This window comes from Pituophis catenifer, unplaced genomic scaffold (assembly GCF_029215685.1).
Source record: "Pituophis catenifer annectens isolate HBS135680 unplaced genomic scaffold, rPitCat1.0.hap2 SCAF_2, whole genome shotgun sequence".
NCBI lineage: Eukaryota > Metazoa > Chordata > Lepidosauria > Squamata > Colubridae > Pituophis > Pituophis catenifer.
Genome location: NW_027256882.1, coordinates 147,630,215 through 147,650,549, shown reverse-complemented (window position 1 = coordinate 147,650,549; position 20,335 = coordinate 147,630,215). Strand labels below are relative to the sequence as shown.

At 38.3% G+C, this 20,335-nt stretch overlaps 1 protein-coding gene across 2 annotated transcripts in view; it reads right to left on the bottom strand.

Annotated features, from left to right (window-relative positions):
• Positions 1 to 10,615, bottom strand: part of PECAM1 (platelet and endothelial cell adhesion molecule 1) — a 65,081-nt gene extending 54,466 nt beyond the window's left edge. For both annotated transcript variants that reach the window (XM_070937738.1, XM_070937739.1), the window contains exons 1-2: positions 10,551 to 10,615; positions 10,432 to 10,458 (exon numbers count right to left, since the gene is read on the bottom strand). In XM_070937738.1, the coding sequence (XP_070793839.1) occupies positions 10,432 to 10,458; positions 10,551 to 10,584 (61 nt within the window). In that variant the 5' untranslated portion in view covers positions 10,585 to 10,615. The remainder of the gene's footprint in view (positions 1 to 10,431; positions 10,459 to 10,550) is intronic.
• Between the last annotated feature and the right edge of the window lie 9,720 nt (positions 10,616 to 20,335).

Sequence of the window (20,335 nt, the reverse complement as noted above, 5' to 3'; positions counted from 1 at the left end):
CAGCATTGTAGGATCGCCCCCCCACCCCAAATCTGCCCAGGTGGTCTGTGGAAACTGCATGGGAGAAGTCTTATTCCCCCCAATCATCCTTCTTCTTCATGTTATTTGTCTTTCATTTATTTCTTAACTTTAGTGTATATGATCACCCACTCGTACCTGACAGAAACAATAAAATAGTCTGTGATCAAACAACAAGAACACTTTGAGAGCAATTAAAAAGAGCTCATTTGGTATAGTGGTTAAGGCACTAGGCTAGAAACCGGGAGACAGTGACTTCTAGTTCTACATTAGGCATAAAGACAATAGGGTGACCTCAGTGGTGAAATCTTCCCCAGTTTGTCACCGGTTCGCTGCCTGGGCATGTGCAGCGCATGCATGCGCAGTGCATGCCAAAAACACGCTGTGCACACATGCATGTGCAGTGCATGCCAAACACATGCTGCGTGCACATGCAGAGTCCACACCAAATGAATGCTGCATGTGTGCGCATGCACAGTATGTGCCAAACTTGCGCTGCATGCGGAAAAAGGAGGCTTGGGAAGGTAAGTAGAACAGCAAGGGGGGGGGAAACAGCTGTGCCGCGTGATTTAGATTCACTAGAAAGCAACAATTTTAAATTGTGCGGCACAGCTGATCGTCAGAAACCAACCGGTAACTTTTTTTTTACTACCGGTTCACCGAACAAGTAGCTTTATCACTACTGGTTCGCCCGAACCAGTGCAAACCGGTATGATTTCACCACTGGGTGACCTTGAGCCAGACATACTCTCCCAACTCTCAAAAGAAGGCAATGACAAATCACTTCTAAAATCTTACCCAAAAAAATTCAGGAAAACAACCCAGCCAGTCACTCATTCCTACTGAATGCTCAAATCTCTCTCCCTCCCTCCCTCCCTCATATGGTCAACATGACCATATGTTGAGACGCATGGAACACTGTTGCCTTCCCACCGAAGTGGTACCTATTTATCTACTTGCATTTGCATGCTTTCAAATTGCTAGGTGGGCAGAAGCTGGGGCAGGAATGGGAGCTCACCCCTTTGCGCAGCATCTTTAACTGCTAAAAATATTATTTATAAACTTGGTTGTTTGGATTGAGGTAAAACATACATTTCATAAAAGGAAGGAAGGAAGGAAGGAAGGAAGGAAGGAAGGAAGGAAGGAAGGAAAGAAAGAAAGAAAGATAAAGCTGCCAATCTTGCGTCTCATTCCCTAAACCACTGATTCACCAAAGCCTCACCATGTTCATTGCCAGTCAACTAGCCACATCAGAACCAGCTCACTGCCTTAGTGCGCCTCTCATTTTCTGAACTTTGCAGATGCTTTGTGGCAATGGATCAGTATCTATAAACTGAACTTGCAGTGTGGGAGTGATAATACAAGCAGCAACAGGAATTCGGAAAACTGACAATGGTCACAGTTATTAACTGTGAGTCCAAATGAAACAGATTTGGCACAAGTGACCCCAAAAGAAAATGCAAACAGCAAATGCACTTATTAAGATTTAGTGAACTTGGGGATCCATTCTCCCTAAGATGATTTCTCCTGAGGAACATTATTGAGTAACAGAAATTTGTGCTAAGAGTTGCTGTTATTGGATGCATTATATTATTCAACTGTTACTAAATACTTTTACACTGAATGTTTGATGAAAAATTTGGCTGAGAAAGGTCTGGGAAATGCAAAGGAATAGTAAGGTATCTACAAATACAACTATCCTATCACCAAATAGTGAATTACTCTACATTAAATATGAAACTAAAGGAAGGGGGCTTTGTTTAAGTGAGAAGTCCCCACATCTTTTAAAAAAATATTTATTTAGTGATCCATGATGGCAGAAAATTCAAGAAACACTGTCCTAACTAATCCTGCCCATAATGCTTATCCCCCAAGCTTTCAATCAAGCTGAAGTCTCCCACTCACTGCCCGATTCTCTCTCTCTGTCTTCCGTACAAAATCCCTCTGGAATACGGCTACAAGTATTAATTTTGTTATTTTGTTCATGAGAGGAATGTACGTTGATGAATTAGTTATAGGTCATTTCCACACTTGTGACTCATAGCAGCCTCCAACAATTGTAAAGTGATATACAGCCTGTCCTCACTATATTATTTTGTCCTCGCTACTATTATTTTGGCACAATAATGATTGGGTGATTCTAGAAGATACTATAAACTACTGGTGTGGAAATGACTTCAGTATCTTTCTAAGGGAAGCTTTCCAGATGTGTGCTATCAAAGCTTTTTTGTTTTTTAAATAATTTTTGGAGCAATCTGTCTGTACCATCCTTATATACTGAGGTGGATCCAGTGGTGATATTCAGCTGGTAGGAGCGGCTGTGGGAGGCTCCGCCCACTCACCTAGACATCATCACATCCTGTTTTTGACGCTCTGCGCCTGAGCAGAAGATCCTGCACATGCGCAGAGGTGTCACACGCACCCTCACATTTGCGAACCGGTAACGAAGGTAAGTCAATACCACCCCTGGATGGATCTGCTTCCTTGATCTAAACTAGTGAGCAGATGTCAGGAAAATGTGGGTCTTGATTGATCCTAAACTGACCAATCCATAGAACATGTCATGATAGGGAGTGCAGCAATTTGATCAATCAATAAGCAATAAAATGTTGCAGGCCTTTGTCCCTGCTATTAGGGCATTGTGAGAACTACAACTGATTGCAAACAAAACCCCTTGAAAAAGTATTGGGAAGTTTTCAGAAGACAATGTATTCCTCTCCACAGAATGAAAATTAAAGTGGGTTGTTTCCTTGCGTTCTTATCCATTTGTCAATTATGAACATAGCACATAATTTTCATAATCCGACCAACCTACTGAGGGGAGAGCAGAGGAACCCTAACTTTTGGAAGTTTTTACAGCTGATCTTTCAAAGCAGTGAGTTGGGGAGGGGGCAGGGAAAAGAAAGATTGTCCTGGAAGAGCCAGTTGTAGAAACAGCTGGAAGATCAAGAGAAACACCAAGTCTTTAGATGTCATTGACAGTAGCTGCTATTGGGAAAAGACATTAGAGACTTTCGGATCTTTGAAAACTGCTATAGATAGATTGCTTTCCTGCGGGGAAAACTGTGGAAAGCTTTCCTAAGACACAAGGAAAATTTAAGCATGAATTAGGCATGATTTAGGAGTTGAATCAGGTACATTTGAGGTTAATTCAGGCTACCAGGACAGCTTGTTTACATTAAAAAGGCCAAATGCAGAAATAGCCATCACTTAGGTTGAGTTTTTGCCCTATATTATTGAGAGTATTTCTGTTGTTCATTAACAGTTGGGTTGGGTTGATATTGGATACTGTTGGCAAAGCAACTTAAGGACAAAGGCCTTGGAGTAGTGTCTGGGTTTGTCGGAAAAAGACAAAATTGTGTGGCCTGTTGTTTTACAGGTGACACTGCTGCAGCTAGATAATTTTAGGCTTTGAAAGTGATCTCTGGAGCCAGTCTAAAAGGCTACACTGTGTATGTTCTTCATGTAAAGTGGACCAACACAATTTTCCTTCTCCCCTACTAAGCTGCTGTTCCATTGGAATAGCAATTAGTGATGCTTCATTCCTGATAAAAGACAACAGACCAAAGGTAGTTTTGCCAGTCCTGACTGAAACAAAAATAAGACCTTTAGCATATGAAATCTCATGTTTTAAATAGACCAAAAACAAGGTCGGCTTCCATACAGGGGACAGGATTTGGAGATGACATTTGCAATCATCCATTTCTATTCAGGAAGCCTAAACGTGATTGCCATTCCTAATTCACAAAAAGGAGTTTTGCTCAGAAATGATGTCTAACCAAACGAAATGTGCACTATGGCTGATTGCAGGACAGGATATTATAATATGCCAGGGAATTTTCAGGGAAGGTTCTGGTAGAAATTTCTTGATCTTACGGATTGGTGCCTATTCCTGAACAGGCGCCATGTCCCTCTGAGCCTATTACTGCCACCATTGGATCAAGCACCCGATTTGCTTCCAACTTAGCTGTAGCTCATCTGTTGTTTTCCTTTTCCTTGGGCTGCAAAACTGGAGCTTCCTGGAGCTTAAAGACAGAACATTTTCCCCATTAGTGGGAATGTTTGCCTCATAGCACCCCTTAGCTCCTTGGCTGCCTTCCTTCCACACAATTATGTAGCCATGGCGACTAGCAGCTATTTTTTTTATCTGAAAACAAACATGATGAAGCAGAAATGGGAATGGAGGGTGGGGTGCAAACTGGCATGCCAATTCTGGCATTGCCCCATGGAGATAGTGCTGGTCAGACAAATGTGGATCATTGCCAGAAGGCTTCTGAGATTTTGGTGAAGAACATTTGGGGAGACATCTGGTGGCTGAATGGAAAAGTCCCAAGGTTATATAATTTCAAATAGAAATAGAGAAAATGTTGGAGGCACTAGAAATTCTAAGGGAATGTCTGTATTTGAAAGATGGAGTATGAAGCTGAATCCAGCACGGAGTTAAAATATGAGGAAAAGCCAGACTTGCTATTCTTGATGGATTCTACAGAAGGACCTCATAGACTGACATAGCTGCTGGAGGCAGGGGAATCCTGCTTGTTTTTCTTCCCTGTATGATGCCTACAGTCTTTGGAGGAACCCAACGATCTTCACAATGATCTACTGTATGTAATCAAATTTTAAAGGGGGTGGAGAATTTGCTTGTATCTACTGTAATGAAGATCGGTAGTCGTTTCTTTAAACATTCCTTCTTTTTTCTTTTCTGCACTTCTATTCACTTTTTCCCTATCTTTTCTTCTTTTTTGTTTTAATTTGTATTTTATAAATGTTATAATCTCTAATAAAAAGTATTGCAAAGAAAAAGCTTTACCCAAATTACATGCTAGTTTGAAATGTACCGCATCACATGACGAAAAATGGGGCTTTAATATTAAATTAAGCTGAAAAAGGTAGTGAACAATCAGAGACTAAGGATTGGCACCCCATACAATTTCCAAACGTGTGTTTGGACTTTGGCAGGTCTTTGATTTTCTGGGTTCAGTCTTAGAATTCCTACTGTAAATATTGTCGGTTCTGAGCAAGAATTATGTTCTCCTGTCACATAACCTTGGCACCAACATCTTTCTAACACATTCTTGTGTTGTGTCCTCATGAAGTTGCCTTCCTCTTGTTCCCAGCCAAAGAAGAGACAAGGATACTACATCCTTGTTGTACTAGTAATGCTATCCACGGGCAGTCTCAAAGTTGATAAAATCTGTTAGGCGTTGTCTCCCATTACTTGGAAGAAGTCAACGGCTGCAATGACTAGGAACAAAGGAAATGGAGACAGGATAGGGATTGGCAGTGGGAACTACAAAGAAAATGCTGGTATGGTTTCTGCAGATCTGAGGAAGGGCGGAGGACACTCTAATTTAGTTATGGAGAAAGGCTCAAGAAATAAATGGCACCTGTAAGCTTTTAAGCAAAGGGCTGTATTGAAACAGAGTGAATAAAAACAATCAAAATCTGCCTCTACAAAATTCTAAGAAAAATCATGTGCCCATTATAATGTGATTAGCAGTAGGAAATCAATGATTTGGCCATTCTTCTCCCTCCTCCAATCAGTTAATTGGCTTAGCAAATGATGGCTTGATTGCTGACATCTAATAATGGCAGCAAGGAACTAGCAGTCTGTTTCCCACATGATATCTACTGCTGGCTGTACACTATAGATTTGTAAGACTTACCCTTCCTACAGCTGAGAACTATATGGAGCCCATCTGCCCATCCATCCATCTCCCGAACCCATTCAGTTATGTGAATTTTGATTCCTGAACTTCTTAGAAGAAACTCAATTGGAAGTCCACACATCTAGAAAATGCCAAGTTTGAGAAAGATTGCCCTAAACAAGTAGTCCTTGATTTATGACCATAATTTAGTCCAAAATGTTTATTACTAAGCAAGATGTTTCTTAAGGGACTTTTGCCCCATTTTACAACCTTTCTTGCCACAGTTGTTAAGTGAATCACTGCAGTTGTTAATAACAGGGTTGTTAAGTGAATCTGGCTTCCCCCTTGACTTTGCTTGTCAGAAGGTTGTAAAAGGGGAACACATGACCCCCAGGACACTGCAACCGTCATAAATATGAAACAGCATCTGAATTTTGATCACATGACCATGAGGATGCTATAGTGATTGTAAGTGTGAAAGATGGTCATAAGTCACTTTTTTCAGTGCCCTTGTAACTTCAAAAGGTCACTAAATGAACTGTTGTAAATCAAGGACTACCTGTACACACAATCAAGACAGACTGGCAGAGAAGATATAAACATCTCTTGAATCATGACACTGACACTGATGTCTGAAGCATTTATTTCCAAAGTGGGAATGATAAATGCCTTGTAATCTGTTTACATGCATATGTGAAAATTGAAGATTTCAAAATAAACATCAATCATCTCACTACATAACTGACTGATGGTTACCACCAAGAGTTCTATCTGATAATTCAACCAGCAAAGTTAAACGTTCCATTAGAATGGCTCCCAAGCCTGCCTTTTTCAAAACATTTTGTTCCTTCACAAATAAGATGTTTTTAATGCTATGCCTATGAAATGACATTTGAAGAGCCCATTTTCAAAAAGCCACTGTTATTTTTTATCAGATCATCAGTGATTTAAATCACTCCAGCTTAGCCTCCAGATGAAGTCAGGAAATCTGTGATCTTTGTTAGTTTACCACAACTCAAGAGTTTTTTTTCTGCTTTAGATCATGGGTTGGAATGATCTTATTAATTATAAAATAACACCAAGGTCAACATGTAAGTGTTAGGTATCCATGCATTCAATAACTGTACGTTTTCACATTTTTTCAGGCGATAGAACATGTTAGGTGATTCCCTGCTAGACAGGTAAAACAATATTCTCTGAACCCCAGATCCAGAGTTTAAAAACCCTAATAAAAGAAAAATGGACGTGTTCAAATAAACTTTTTACATTTTCTTTTCCTTTTGTTGTTGTTGGTTGGTCTTGGAGTCTCATGAAATCCCATCGAATTCTCATGGAATCTTGAGATCTTTGGAACACAATTTGACAAACCCAGAACCATTTTCCACTATTGTGGAAAATTTGGAACATGCTGAATAAAATATTTTGAAAAACAAGGCAGCCATTGTGGTCATTTCTACCAACTAGCAGAGTTGAAAATGATTTTGGATCATTTACCCAACGGGTCATTCATTTCCTCATATTTAGGGAAACATTCAGTGGTCCCAAGTCAGGCAAAAATGCCAAAAAATGGGAAGATACAGTATATTCCTCTGATATTGAGTCAAAAATTACGGTACCTTATTTCTAGGAAATGGTTCTTTGATCCTTTTTCTCCTAAATTCATACTATAAAGTAATCTAGATCTCGGAAAGAGAACCAGTTTGGTATAATGGTTAAAGCCGCAGGCTATAAACTAGGAGACATGAGTTCTAGTTCCACCTTAGGCCCAAAGACAGCTAGGTGACTTTGGGCTAATCACTCCCCCTCTGCCCTCCCACTTTCAAGATCTTGCTAGGAAAACTTCAGGGATTTGTCCAGGCAATTGCCAGGAGTCAACATTGACTTGAAAGCACTAAATACATATATTCTTATCATCAAAACAGTGGTGGGTTTCTACCGGTTCTCTCCGGTTTGGGCGAACCAGTAGTAGCTGCGGCGGCTGGCTCCGCCCACCCACCCAGGCATCATCATGGATGCTCTGTGCATGTGCAGAAGCACCACGCACAATTGTGCGCTCCCAATTCCAAAGCAGTAGTGAAGGTAAGTGGAAACCACTACTGCATCAAAGGTATATTTTTATCCTTTTCTATTTTAAAGCACAAATATAATTTGCCTAGTATGTATTACTTTGTCAGTACAGACAATTATAACATCTACTGACATCCTCATTTAGATCTGGGACAGTTTTAGCCCCCAAAACATTAACGTACCGCAAGCAATTATTAATGTGATTCGGACACCCTGAAATTGCGCTTCATAAATTTAAGTTAGTGATTAATCAATTTGATATGCAAGCTTTAATGTTTGAATGGAATAAAGAATTAGAGATTTTCTACTTTGTCCAGACAATAGGAAGAGGTATTAATGCCAAACATTTCAGTAGATCTTATGTCTTATTCAACAAAAATATATATTTTAGACACGTTTCGCTTAAATAGAAAAGGCCTGGAAAATCTTAATGCAGTTGGAGATATAATGAGATTAACACTTCATTTAAACTTGTTTTTGTTCCTTTTAAGGAAAAAGTTATTACATGGATTAATTCATCTGTGAGAATATCCTTAGAAGTTTCTATTATTTCTATCAACTGCAAATTGACTTCTGGGCAAAGAAAATTGATTCCCTGTGTCTTATATTATAGCTATTAAAAAAATGTTATTTTCTCAATACTGAAAGAAAACCATAAGGCTCCAGCTACTTAATGGCTTTCAGAAGTGATGTTAGCAACATATGAATAAATTGCCTACAAAGCTAAATTAGTGATTATAATGAAATATGACTATTATTTATTGAAATGTTTATGTAAAAATTTCATATATGTTGTGTGTGAATGAATGAATGTTTCCAGAACAAAAATAATGCAAAAGGAAATAATAAGCACAAGATAAGAAAAAAGAAGAGAAAACCTAGTTCATATGTTTAACATTCATTACACTTATATTTTTTCTGCTCTTCCAAAACATTATTGATTCCATCACATCTAGACACAACTCTCACTTTCCAGTTAACAAAGCGGGAAGAAAGACACTCCTGTACAAAGCTGTTTTTACTTCTTCCAGAAATATTAAATCCTTAAAATCAGACCTCATACTGAGTGTCACAGCTAATATGTAAAAAAGAGAAGGCATCAATCAGACACATCACACTTAGAATAAAAACCTATAAACCCCATTAAAACTTGGTATACTGTGTGAATTGAACAACTGTAGTTTGTAACCCATAGCTTCTGATTGTTCTGGCTTGTCAACAAACAATGATTGAGCAAAACTACCGCTTGGTGAAATAATTCTCAAAGTTTATAATATTGCAACTTCCACAAATAATAACTGAATTAGTATCTAACCCTTCTCTCCAATAATAACCTACATTCTTTCAGCAATGAGGCTCTTTTGAATACTTCAAAATTCAAAAAGTTAGTCTTTTTGGGTAGTCTTGCCTCACATAATCTGATATGATCTATTCCTATATGAATACAAGCAAATTTTTCAAATTTCTACAATTTAGCAAAAATTGCTACTTGTTCTTCGCTTCCAAACTAGGACCACAGTTCTTAAGAAGTTATCCTCTGAATAGGGTTTGTGGCATTAAAGTTATCGTTTGAACTTAATATGATGTGACTTGTCCAATCCTGTCTTAAGGAATTTCTTTAAGCAGTCAATGACATTGGTGATGATGGGGAATCTGATCATGAATGATAGCTTCAGGGGTCCCCCACTGGGTGCCAAAAGTGAGCGAACATTTCGGCCAACCATATTCTAAAAGGAGAAAACCTCCATGTAATATTCCAAAAATGACAAATACTTTCTGAAAGTTCTCTTTTGCTTTGAAGGGCAATGAAAATCAGTGCCTTTATAATATCCACAGTTAATTTTTGTCCCAGATACCTCCCTCCCTCCCTCCCTCCCTCTCTTTCTCTCACACACAAGAAGAGAAGAGAAGAGAAGAGAAGAGAAGAGAAGAGAAGAGAAGAGAAGAGAAGAGAAGAGAAGAGAAGAGAAGAGAATTCCCCCCCCCGACCTTGCATTAGGGTTTCAACCTGAATTGGCAATGAAGGCACAACGGCTATTGACACTTTTGAAAAATAGGAGACCTACTTTTAAGCTATTGTAAATAATTTGAAACAGGTATACAGTGAAGAATGTAAGATTTAGTATTGATTATGATTAAGGTTGATAATTATAATGATGACTTGAGTCTATGAGGAAACCCAATCAATACCTTCTGTGATTTCTATATTAGAAGAACAACTAACAGCCTTATGCTCTTTTTAAAGTCTAATCAATATTTTATGGATCAAGCCTTAGCGAATTGCAGTCCACTTATTTGAGTTCATGGGATATTATGCTTACTGAAATACAATAGGAATAGCTTCTACAGTACATACTCACATAGTAATAAGATTTCAGAATATTCCATGATTATTATGAAAAAATTGTGGTTCAGAATGCTTCTTCTCTGATAAATTTGTTAGACATTAAAGGTGCCATAAGGGAATTATAGAGTTGACTATATTAGAATAACTTAGCCCATAACATAACCACTGTAGAAGCTGAAGATGGGAATAAAGAACATTCTGTGTTTACACTTTAAACATATTGTGACTTTTAAATTTTCACCCGGGCCAAATACTTGTCTCACATAGCAGATCTAGAGCAATAAATATGTGTATACCTTCCAATTTATTCGGAGTAGAATGGTATATATATTTTAAACCATGCAAACTCACCATTATCTTGACTTTTCACCTTGTCGCCTAAGAGGAAGGAGAAGAAGAGCATTAAACAACGGGTAGGAGGAAACATGTATTAATTTGTTTCTACTGCTCGTGTCCCATCCAGAACTTACAAAATAAGAGGATCAACAGCAAAAGGCAATACATCTCGTAATCGGAAAGCGAACATGAAACTCCAGGATAAAGAAATGATCATGAGTTCCAATAGTTCTCTCCTTTAAGGATTTTATCTTTTCTAAAAAACGAAACTCCGGCAGCACAAACGTCCCAATGGAAGATAATGGGGCAGATGTGTTTTCAGCAACCAAGTACTACAAACTGGCAAGATATTGTTCAAGCGTTCATTCCCATTATTGGAACTGGAAGTGGCAAACAATACAGATCAGTCTCCAGCAAACAGACAGGAAATGACTGGCCTTTCCGTAAAGCTTTTGTTAACACATTTGCTTTGTCCAATTTTCTTAAAGTACACTGAAAACCAGAAGTCCCAATGATATTTTTTCAGTGTGTTTTAAAATAATTTTGAATGGCTACTTTAAAGCGTATGAAAGTCATTCTTTAAGTGTGCTTTTACAGAGCCAGACATACAGACTTATGGTTGGTTTTACAAAGGTAGCAAGTTTTTACTCATGAACGTTTTTCTCTCTCTCCTCTCTCTCTCTCTCTCTCTCTCTCTCTCTCTCTCTCTCTTTCCTTCCTTCCTTCCTTTCCTTCCTTCCTTCCTTCCTTCTTTCTTTCTTTTCCTTCCTTCCTTCTTTCTTTTTCTTTCCTTCCTTTCCTTCCTTCCTTCTTTCTTTCTTTTTCTTTTTTTTTTCTTTCTTTCTTTCTTTTCCTTCCTTCTTTCCTTCCTTTCTTTCTTTAGTTCTTTCTTTCTTCTTTTCCCTCCTTTCTTTCCTTCTTTCCTTCCTTTTCTTTCTTTCTTTCTTTCTTTCTTTCTTTCTTTCTTTCTTTCTTTCTTTCTTTCTATGGCGAAGCTATTGAGCAAGTGTACACTGTCTTGAACACAGCATCCATTTTTCGTACAAATAATCATTTCTAGATGTTGGTGCCTATTCAGGAAAATCTGTATTGGCTGCAAGGATGACTGTGGATAATTGGTTTAAATGAGGATCTGTTGCTCTGGTTGTGGTTGTAGTTCTGGTACTAACTATGAAAGCTGGAAATGGTTAGGTCTTGCCACTCTAGCTATGAAACCCTCCAGGGGCACATTTGCAGTAGAGTCAAAATCTCATTTTGCTACCCTTATTGAGTCACCCGGAGGACTGAAAAATGAGAATAAAGTAAAACAAAATAACAGACTCTTAGCAAGCAGAAGGATGTTGGAATAGCACATTCTTTACTACCAACATCGATTTACTGCATAAAGGATTATAAAGCATCTCAGCTCTTTTCCATCTGAGATTAGCACATGAGCTATTTCGAAGATCTCAGGCATATAGTATAGATGCCTAGCCACATTACATTTAATGTGGCATTGCACACTTAAGGAGGATTTAAACCTGGGATAGGTTTATTCATTGTTTCATTCCAATGATAATTTACATATCAACGGAGGTTTTACAAACGAAACAGACCGTCCCTAAGTGGCTAGAGCCTTCTAAACCTGTTCATTTTCAACCTTCATGGTTTCTGCTGCCTGTGCTGATGAGAACTGCGGAGATTGTGTTAAGTCCAAAACAACATGTAGACTCTGGTTTGGGCAAGGTTGCCGTTAAATGAACTCTCCCTTTCCCATCCTCAGCGCACACTTGTGAACTGGGCTAATGACCGTGGAACATTTAAATGAGGATCCATATCAGTGGAAAGGAAAATAGATTTGGCTTTTGAGGTCCGTGGCAAAAGAATTCATAGGATTTTAAACTTTTTAAGCAAGCGCAATCCCAGGAACTTTCCTTTGTGAGCATTTCCCTTCGGCCTCTCCCACACCCAGTCCATGGCCTGAATCAGAATCTGTTTGTTTTAGCTGAAGTCACTTTTTCCACAGGCTCTCCCTGCCAATGAGGGTCTGTGTGCTGTCATTCCTTAGCTATTCAACTGTCACTTGTGAGCGCTTGCGGTCCAAAACTTATTTTAATTTGAAGAAATAAAAAAGAGCAGCATTTTTAAAAATGAAAGGGAAATACATGTTCAAAGAAAATGCAGAGAAGAAGAAAAATTAAATGCCTGCACACCAATATTTTGTTTCTGGTGCATGTACACACACACCCCTGACACCCCCCCCCCCCATTGCCCATAAAACTGATATACTTGAATTTTTGTTGGTTTTGTTCTGGATTCATAAGTTAAAGAATTTAAAGTAATGTTGATGAAGATTCATTATGTAAAGTAATGGAAATTACCCACCCTTTATAATTCAACGTTCAAAAGACGGAAATACTTTAACCAGAAGAACTGAAAGTTTACAAAATGTCAGCTTTAGCTCTTTGGAAAGTAGCCAATAAAGAAGTCTGAAGATTTGGTTGAAAGGTTTGGAGCAGCTGCAAATGGAAGAATCCCAGAAAGTTAACTGTACAGGGCCTTCTCAGTGGTGGCACCCACCCTGTTGAAAGATATCCTCCCAGAAATTCATACTGGTCCCACCCTTTTTCACTTGCATCAAACTTTTTATTTAACATACTTTGTTTTCCTTTGATATATTTTTTTTTAAATCTCTACACCATCCAGAGTTGCTATGGAGTTGGGTGGCCTCAAATCTGAATAAGTGCACAAATAAACAAACAACATTTTGGAAGTTGACACTGCTTGTTTCCAGCATAATCTGGTACTCTGAGGTTTGGAAAATGGAGCATCAAAGAATCAGGCTTGACATTCATATGGAAAAAAAAGCTTTAGCATACTTCAAGGGGGATAAAATAGGGAGCCAGTTTGGTATAACGGATAAGGCACCGGGCTAGAAACTGGGAGAGCATGAATTCTAGTTCCACTTTAGCTGCAAAGCCAGTTGGTGATTCTGAGCCAATCTTTCTCTCTCAGCCTCATGAAGAAGGCAAATTACTTCTAAAACGTTCCCAATAAAACTGCATACTTGTCTATGTAGCTGGATTTAAGATGCCACAAAAGCTAAAAAGAAAAAGGTGAGGGAGGGATAATTTAGTGAAATGTATGAGGATTTTTTTTAACTTTTTGCAAGAGAAAGGGATATTATTAAGTGTAAAAGTCAGTAAATACTCCCTTACATCAAGCTCAAAGCTTGGTGACTTTATGACCATGGCTCTGCTATTTTCTTGGCAACCATGTGAAAATAGTTGGCTCCTGCTTTTCCTTAAAATGTTTTTTCAACTTCCTAGATTAAGGCCAGAGTCCTAAAATTTCCTGGGATCTCCTATCTCACTCAGAGGTGGTATTCAGCAGGTTCTGACCAGTTCTGGAGAACCGGTAGCGGAAATTTTGACTAGTTCAGAGAACTGGTAAATACCACCTCTGACTGGCCCTGCCCCCATCTATTCTCTGCCTCCCGAGTTCCAGCTGATCGGGAGGAAATGGAGATTTTGCAGTAAACTTCCCCTGGAATGGGGAGGGAATGGAGATTTTACGGTATCCTTCCCCTGCCACGCCCACTAAGCCATGCCATGCCCACGATGTCATGCCCACAGAACCGGTAGTAAAAATTTTTGAATCCCACCACAAATCTCGATAATAACCCATCTGATTCTACTTACCCTTTTGAGATCAGCCAAGGCTGTCTTCAAGTATAATGAGTATTGCATGCCTTATCTCATTATATTGTAGTTGCTGTTATTTTACTGTCACCCTTACTTCCCCTCCCCTGCTTTGTGAGTCATCTTATACTGGGATAAATTACTTTGGATAAGATGGGAATGGGAAGCTGGGGGTAGCCTTCTCGGAATACAGTTGCCAGTTTCTGGATTCTTCCAGAGGTTTTGGACTGCCTCTCCCACATAATCCACTGCAGCTGGCCATGCAGACATATTTGAAAGCCCCAAGTTGCCTACTTCAAACAAATGGATAGAAAATAATTTAAACCCATCAGCAATTGTGGAGCACTATGGCCTGTTCCCCTCCCCTGTTCCCCTTGTATATTTCAAAGCAAACATGTATTAGAGAATACTGTACTGTAGCTCCACAATAACTTCTTGACAACCAAACTGACCCTATAACTTTCTCTGAACATTCCTACTAATTTGGGGCAGAGGTGGGTTTCAGCAGCTTCTGACCAGTTCTGGAGAACCGGTAGTGGAAATTTTGAGTAGTTCGGAGGACTGGTAGTAAAAATTCTGACTGGCCCTGCCCCCATCTATTCTCTGTCTCCCAAATCCCAGCTGATTGGGAGGAAATGGGGATTTTGCAGTAACCTTCCCCTGGATTGGGAAGGGAATGGAGATTTTAGTTTCCTTCCCCTGGAATGGGATGGGAATGGAGATTTTACAGTATCCTTCTTCTGCCACGCCCACCAAGCCATGCCATGCCCACCAAGCCACACCCACAGAACCGGTAGTAAAAAATTTTGAAACCCACCACTGAAGTGGGGGAAATGAAAAACATCAAAACATGTTTGCATGCATCTGCAGGTGACTTAATTTATTTATTTCTGCAATACTTTCTCAATTTCTGAGGAAAAGCAGACATCATGGAAGTAAATCTATCATTTATATTCATCTAGTTTTTTATTTATACCTTCTATTATATGTGCCGCCTATAAAGAATAAATTATCTGGGAAGTAGAAAAAATAAAAATAAAAAGAGGCCAAAGCACAATCGGAACAAGAATGGAATTGTAAGGCTATAGATCCCTCAGCCGAGTGGGGTGACCCTGTTCTCCATGATCCCCTCCCTAATGGTTATGCTTTTCTTGCATTTCTGCACTAGAAGAAGCCCAATTAATTTTTAGCACGGTGGAGAAATTTATACTCCAAAGGATGAGAAGAATTGAGTTTTGGAGAAGGACACAAGCTTGGTTTACAAACTCAGAAGTGCTTTTTATAGTTAGTTTTATATATGTCCGTGTATGTGGTGCGTGTGTGTGTGTGTGTGTGTGTGTGTGTGTGTTTGTGTATAGTAAAAAGTATCTATCCGGAGTAAGCCACAGTGTACATTAGACTTTGTTGGTATAAATCAAGGAAGTTGAAGAAGGCACAATCTTTTGTTCTCCCAGCTTTCCGTATTTATATAAGGACTCCTTTGTTTTCTTCTACTCAATGGGAAGCATTTTTCCCAAGCTTATAACTTCAGGTGTAATCTCTGCTGCAGGCTTTATGTTATATTCATTCCCGTGGCAGGAAGCAGGAAGGAAATATTCTTCTGTGTAACAAGACCCAGCAAGTATTAAACCCACCCTTTTATTAATGGGAAGGGGGAACAAATACAGTTGCCGTAGCAACAAATGACCAGGAAGTAACTGGCAAATTTATGAGTAAGTTCCTCATGTTGTTTCTTATCGAATATACATTCTTGTGGCAAAGCTTTGAACAGTGGCCAGGTTACATTGTTCTGACACAGAAGAAAAGAGGCATATTTATTTCATTTCATATTTATTACTTAATTTCATTTAGTAGATTTTTATCCCACCTTTATTACTTTATAAGTAATTCATATCCAGATTACATGTGAGAAACACAGAGCAGGCCAAGGATGGATTTAAGGATGCTTCCAAAAGGGCTATTTGCACAGATGTAGAAGTACTTCTGCCTGGTATCGCTCATTCTGTGAATTTCTTAACTGAGAAGCACTGAAAATAACCAAAACAGCAATCACTTCTTTTGCAGCTATGAACTTCTGTAGGATGGTTTTAGGGTCAGTTTTTTTTAGTGTATTCTAAAATCTTGTCTCAGATTCAAAGGTCCTGAAAGGAGAAAGGTAGCACAAGGGCTTTGCAGTTGTCCTTTCATAGCAACTGTTTGAATGTTGTGTTACAAATGCACCACTTGATCACGCAATGGGAATTAATTAGAGCCACTTTGACTTTTTTTTTTTTTAACATCCTTGTAACTGCTATCTGGGAGTGAGTGAGAAGGGATGAAACTAACCAAGCTCTCTCTCTTTCTCCCTTGTAACTTTGCAGGAAAAAGCCAGTTGCAAAGTGTATGGCTGCTGGCTGATTTTTCTCTGCCTAAAAGGAGGGGAATAAGATGCAGGGACTTTGCTGCACCAGGGTCAAATTTCCCCACACACCCTTTGTTCCTGAGGCCCAACTGTGTGCATTGTCTATACAGATAGTTCTCGACTTAGGACAGATTGTTTAGTGACCATTCAAAATTACAATGGCACTGAAAAATGTAACTTATGACCATTTTTCATAGTTACAACAGTTGCAACATCCACATGATAATGTGATCAAAATTCAGATACTTGGCAACTAGTTCATATTTATGACAGTTGCCGTGTCCTGGAGTCATGTAATCATCTTTTGCGACCTTCTGACAAGCAAAGTCAATGGGGAAGCCAGATTCACTTAACAACCATGTTACTAACTTATCAACTGCAGTGATTCACTTAACTGTGGTAAGAAAAGTCGTAAAATGGGGCAAAACTCATATAACAAGTGTCTCACTCAACAACAGAAATGTCAGGCTCAGTTGTGGTTGTAAGTCAAGGATTACCTATAACAGGGTTTCCCATCTTTGACCACTTTAAGCATGTGGACTTCAACTCCATGGGAAGTGGGTGGCTGAGGAATTCTGGGAGTTGAAGTCCACATGTCTTAATTTCCAAATTTGAAACAACTTTGTTTTAGAGAAATATCTCAGATTGTGTTAGAAAGGCACATAATATGTTCTCAAAACTTAGATAGGAGTGCGCCACCAGTAATTTATTTCTGCTTTCTTCCTTGTACAGTGAAATGTGGGAATGGATTTTTATGAATCCAGAATCCGCAGAAGCTTCAAGAAGGTGACTAATAAACTTTCACATTCTCCTATTGTTCAGGTATCTCCTACCTGTTCTCTGGGCTCCAAGATCTGTTAAGCTAAAGATGGTTGCAAAAATACAGCTTCAGGGTTACATGTAGTCCTCAATATTTGACCACAATTGGCCCCAGAATTTCTGATGCTAAACAAGGTGGACATTAAATGAGTTGCATTCAAGGTTATGAGCTTTCTTGCAGCAATTTTAGGCAAATCACTTCAATTAAGTGAATCACATGATTTTTAAGCAAATCTGGCATCGCCATCAACTTTGCTTCTCAAAAGCCATCTAGGAAGGTCGCAAATGACGATCTTCTGACCCCAAGATGCTGCAACTATCATAAATAAATGCTGGTTGCTAAATTTTGATCTCATGACTGTGAGGCGGTTGCAACAATCATAAGAGTGAGGGTTGATTGTAAGTCACTTTTTTTAGTGCTGTTGTAACTTCAAACAGTCACTAAACAAATAATTATCAGTTGAGGACTACCTATAGTCCAGTTATGAAGTTTGGTTCAGGTTTCTTTGGATACATATTAGGCCTAAGGAACCAAGAATGACACATGGCGTTATTTCTGAGCAGTTTTTGATAGAAATATGGCAGAAATCTTGCCAGACTAAATCAATTATCTGCATAACTATTAAGATATAGTCTGTGAATTGCCAGGGAGGATCCAACTTCACCCTTTTCCTGCATACCAAAGAGTTCTAGTTCTGTTATCTCTTTTCTCTCTGGGAAAGGGCCCCTCCCTCCTGCACCTCTGGATTACATTCCACCATAATACTGTTGTGGTAGAACAGTATTGTGATAAAAAGATCTATCAATCCAAGTCCCTGCTCAAATAGGAGACCCTATACCATTTCAGATAAATGGCTGTCCAGTCTTTTCTTAAAAACCACCACTGATGAAACACCTACAACTTCTGAAGGCCAGCTGTTCCACTGGTTAATTGTCCTCACTGTTAGGAAGTTTCTCCTTAATTCCAGGTTGCTTCTCTCTTTGGTCAGTTTCCAACTATTGTTTTTGTCCTGCCTTCTGGTGCCTTGGGGAATAATTTGACCCCCTCTTCTTTGTAGCAGCCCCTCAAATATTGGAATACTGCTATCATGTCACCCCTCGTCCTTCTTTTCTCTAGATTGGCCACACCCAATTCCTGCAACCGTTCTTCATATGTTCATGTGTTCAAAAAGATGTTCAGCTACATCTTTTTTTAAAAAAGATGCCATGCTGCTATTGGAATACATAATTGCTGAAATTTAGACTTCTGTTGTATATTTGTTCTCATGTTTATAATAACTACACATAATTTTGTAATTTAAAGACATGAATAGATTATTAACATTGTGTTTCCCTGTTTTGAGGTCTCTTTATGAGGTTCAAAAAACAGTACATAAATATCTGATTGAATATACAGTATTCATAATGGGAAAACTGAGAAAATATTAAATTGTTCCAGGGAAGCAGAAGAAAGCATATGGAGAGCAAAATTTACCTTTGCAAACAGTGGTCTGCCCATACTTCTTCCTAGCAGTAACAAATTTAAGAACTGCAATTTCCCTCTCACGTACATGTCACTAGTCATTGTGAGTAAATGAGATATAGAACAAGATGTCTCACAAATAAAGCCCTGATACTTTCTGACAAGATCCTCAAGGGAGAATTCACATCCTGTTAAAGCAGATGGAACGGAAGGAATTCGTAGGGAAGGCAAGTAAACTAAAGAACTATATATGATCCAAGCTGAATCCAAGAAAGGCAGGACAAAATTAAGATTGAGCTTTAATCTGAATTGGAAAATTTTAGTGTTCTTCAGTCTACAGTACTATTAAATAAATAAATAAATAAATAAATAATTTTATTTCTATACCGCCCTTCTCCCGAAGAACTCAGGGCGGTGTACATCCTATTTAAAAACACAAAAAACATGACAACAATTTAAAATTTAAAATCATTAAATAATTAGGCTCCAATTAAAATCCCAGAAATTTAAAATACCCCAATTTAAAACGTTATGTTAATAGCCCTGCCTGGCGGAACAACAGGGTCTTCAGAGCGCAGCGAAACACCCGGAGGTCGTTAAATATATGATGTTGCTTTGCCCAAAAATTAAGAAATATTGGATAAAAATAAAAATTTGGATATCAGAAATAATTGTGGAGGATATTGAGTTAGAACCAGAAATTTTTTTGTTAGGAATGATTAAACAAAACATTAGAAAGGAAAAAAAGTACTTAATATTACATATAATTACGGCAGCTAGGTTAGCCCTAGCACAAGTTTGGAAAACAGATCAATTGCCATCGGAGCAGCAAATAATTCAAAACATTTACACATGTGCAGAAATGGATAGACTAACATTGAAATTGAAAGATAAGGAAGACTCAAAGTATTTTAAGATATGGGACAGTTGGTATGAGTGGATAAACCAATGGAAAAGAAAGTAAAGTCAAAATTTAGTATGGAATTAAAAGTAATAATTATACACCATCATTAAAGGGAAAAAAAAGGGAAAATTAGGTTTGTATATATGTGTACTTATATACATTATATATACTTTGTTGTTTGTTGATATTGTTGTTTGTATTTTAAGGTTGTGAATGTTTTATATAATTTTATTCTTTTTTAAATTTAATAAAGTTTGTTTTTAAAACGAAAAATAAATAAATAAATAAATAAACAAATAAATAAATAAACAAACAAACAAATAAATAAATAAATAAATGATGTTATAGCAGTTCTGTTTGAAGGTAATATAAAATGACCCTATGCAAAGGGCTGTTAGCTCCCATTTTGTAGGGCAGTCTACAAAGTCTTGGTTGAATGAAAACTTCCCAGAGACCTAAATAAGCAAAGCAGACATCTATAGGGGCTGCTGAATTGTAATTTTGGCCAATCATACTAAATGTTGCTGTAGTTGAGGTTTTACCTCCCTCTCCTCCTGTAGTCTGTAACCTAGAAACAAACCAAAATTTTGGACTGATGCCCTTGTGCATTTCCACTGAGCTCTAACCAGGGGTGAAATCCAGCAGGTTCTGAC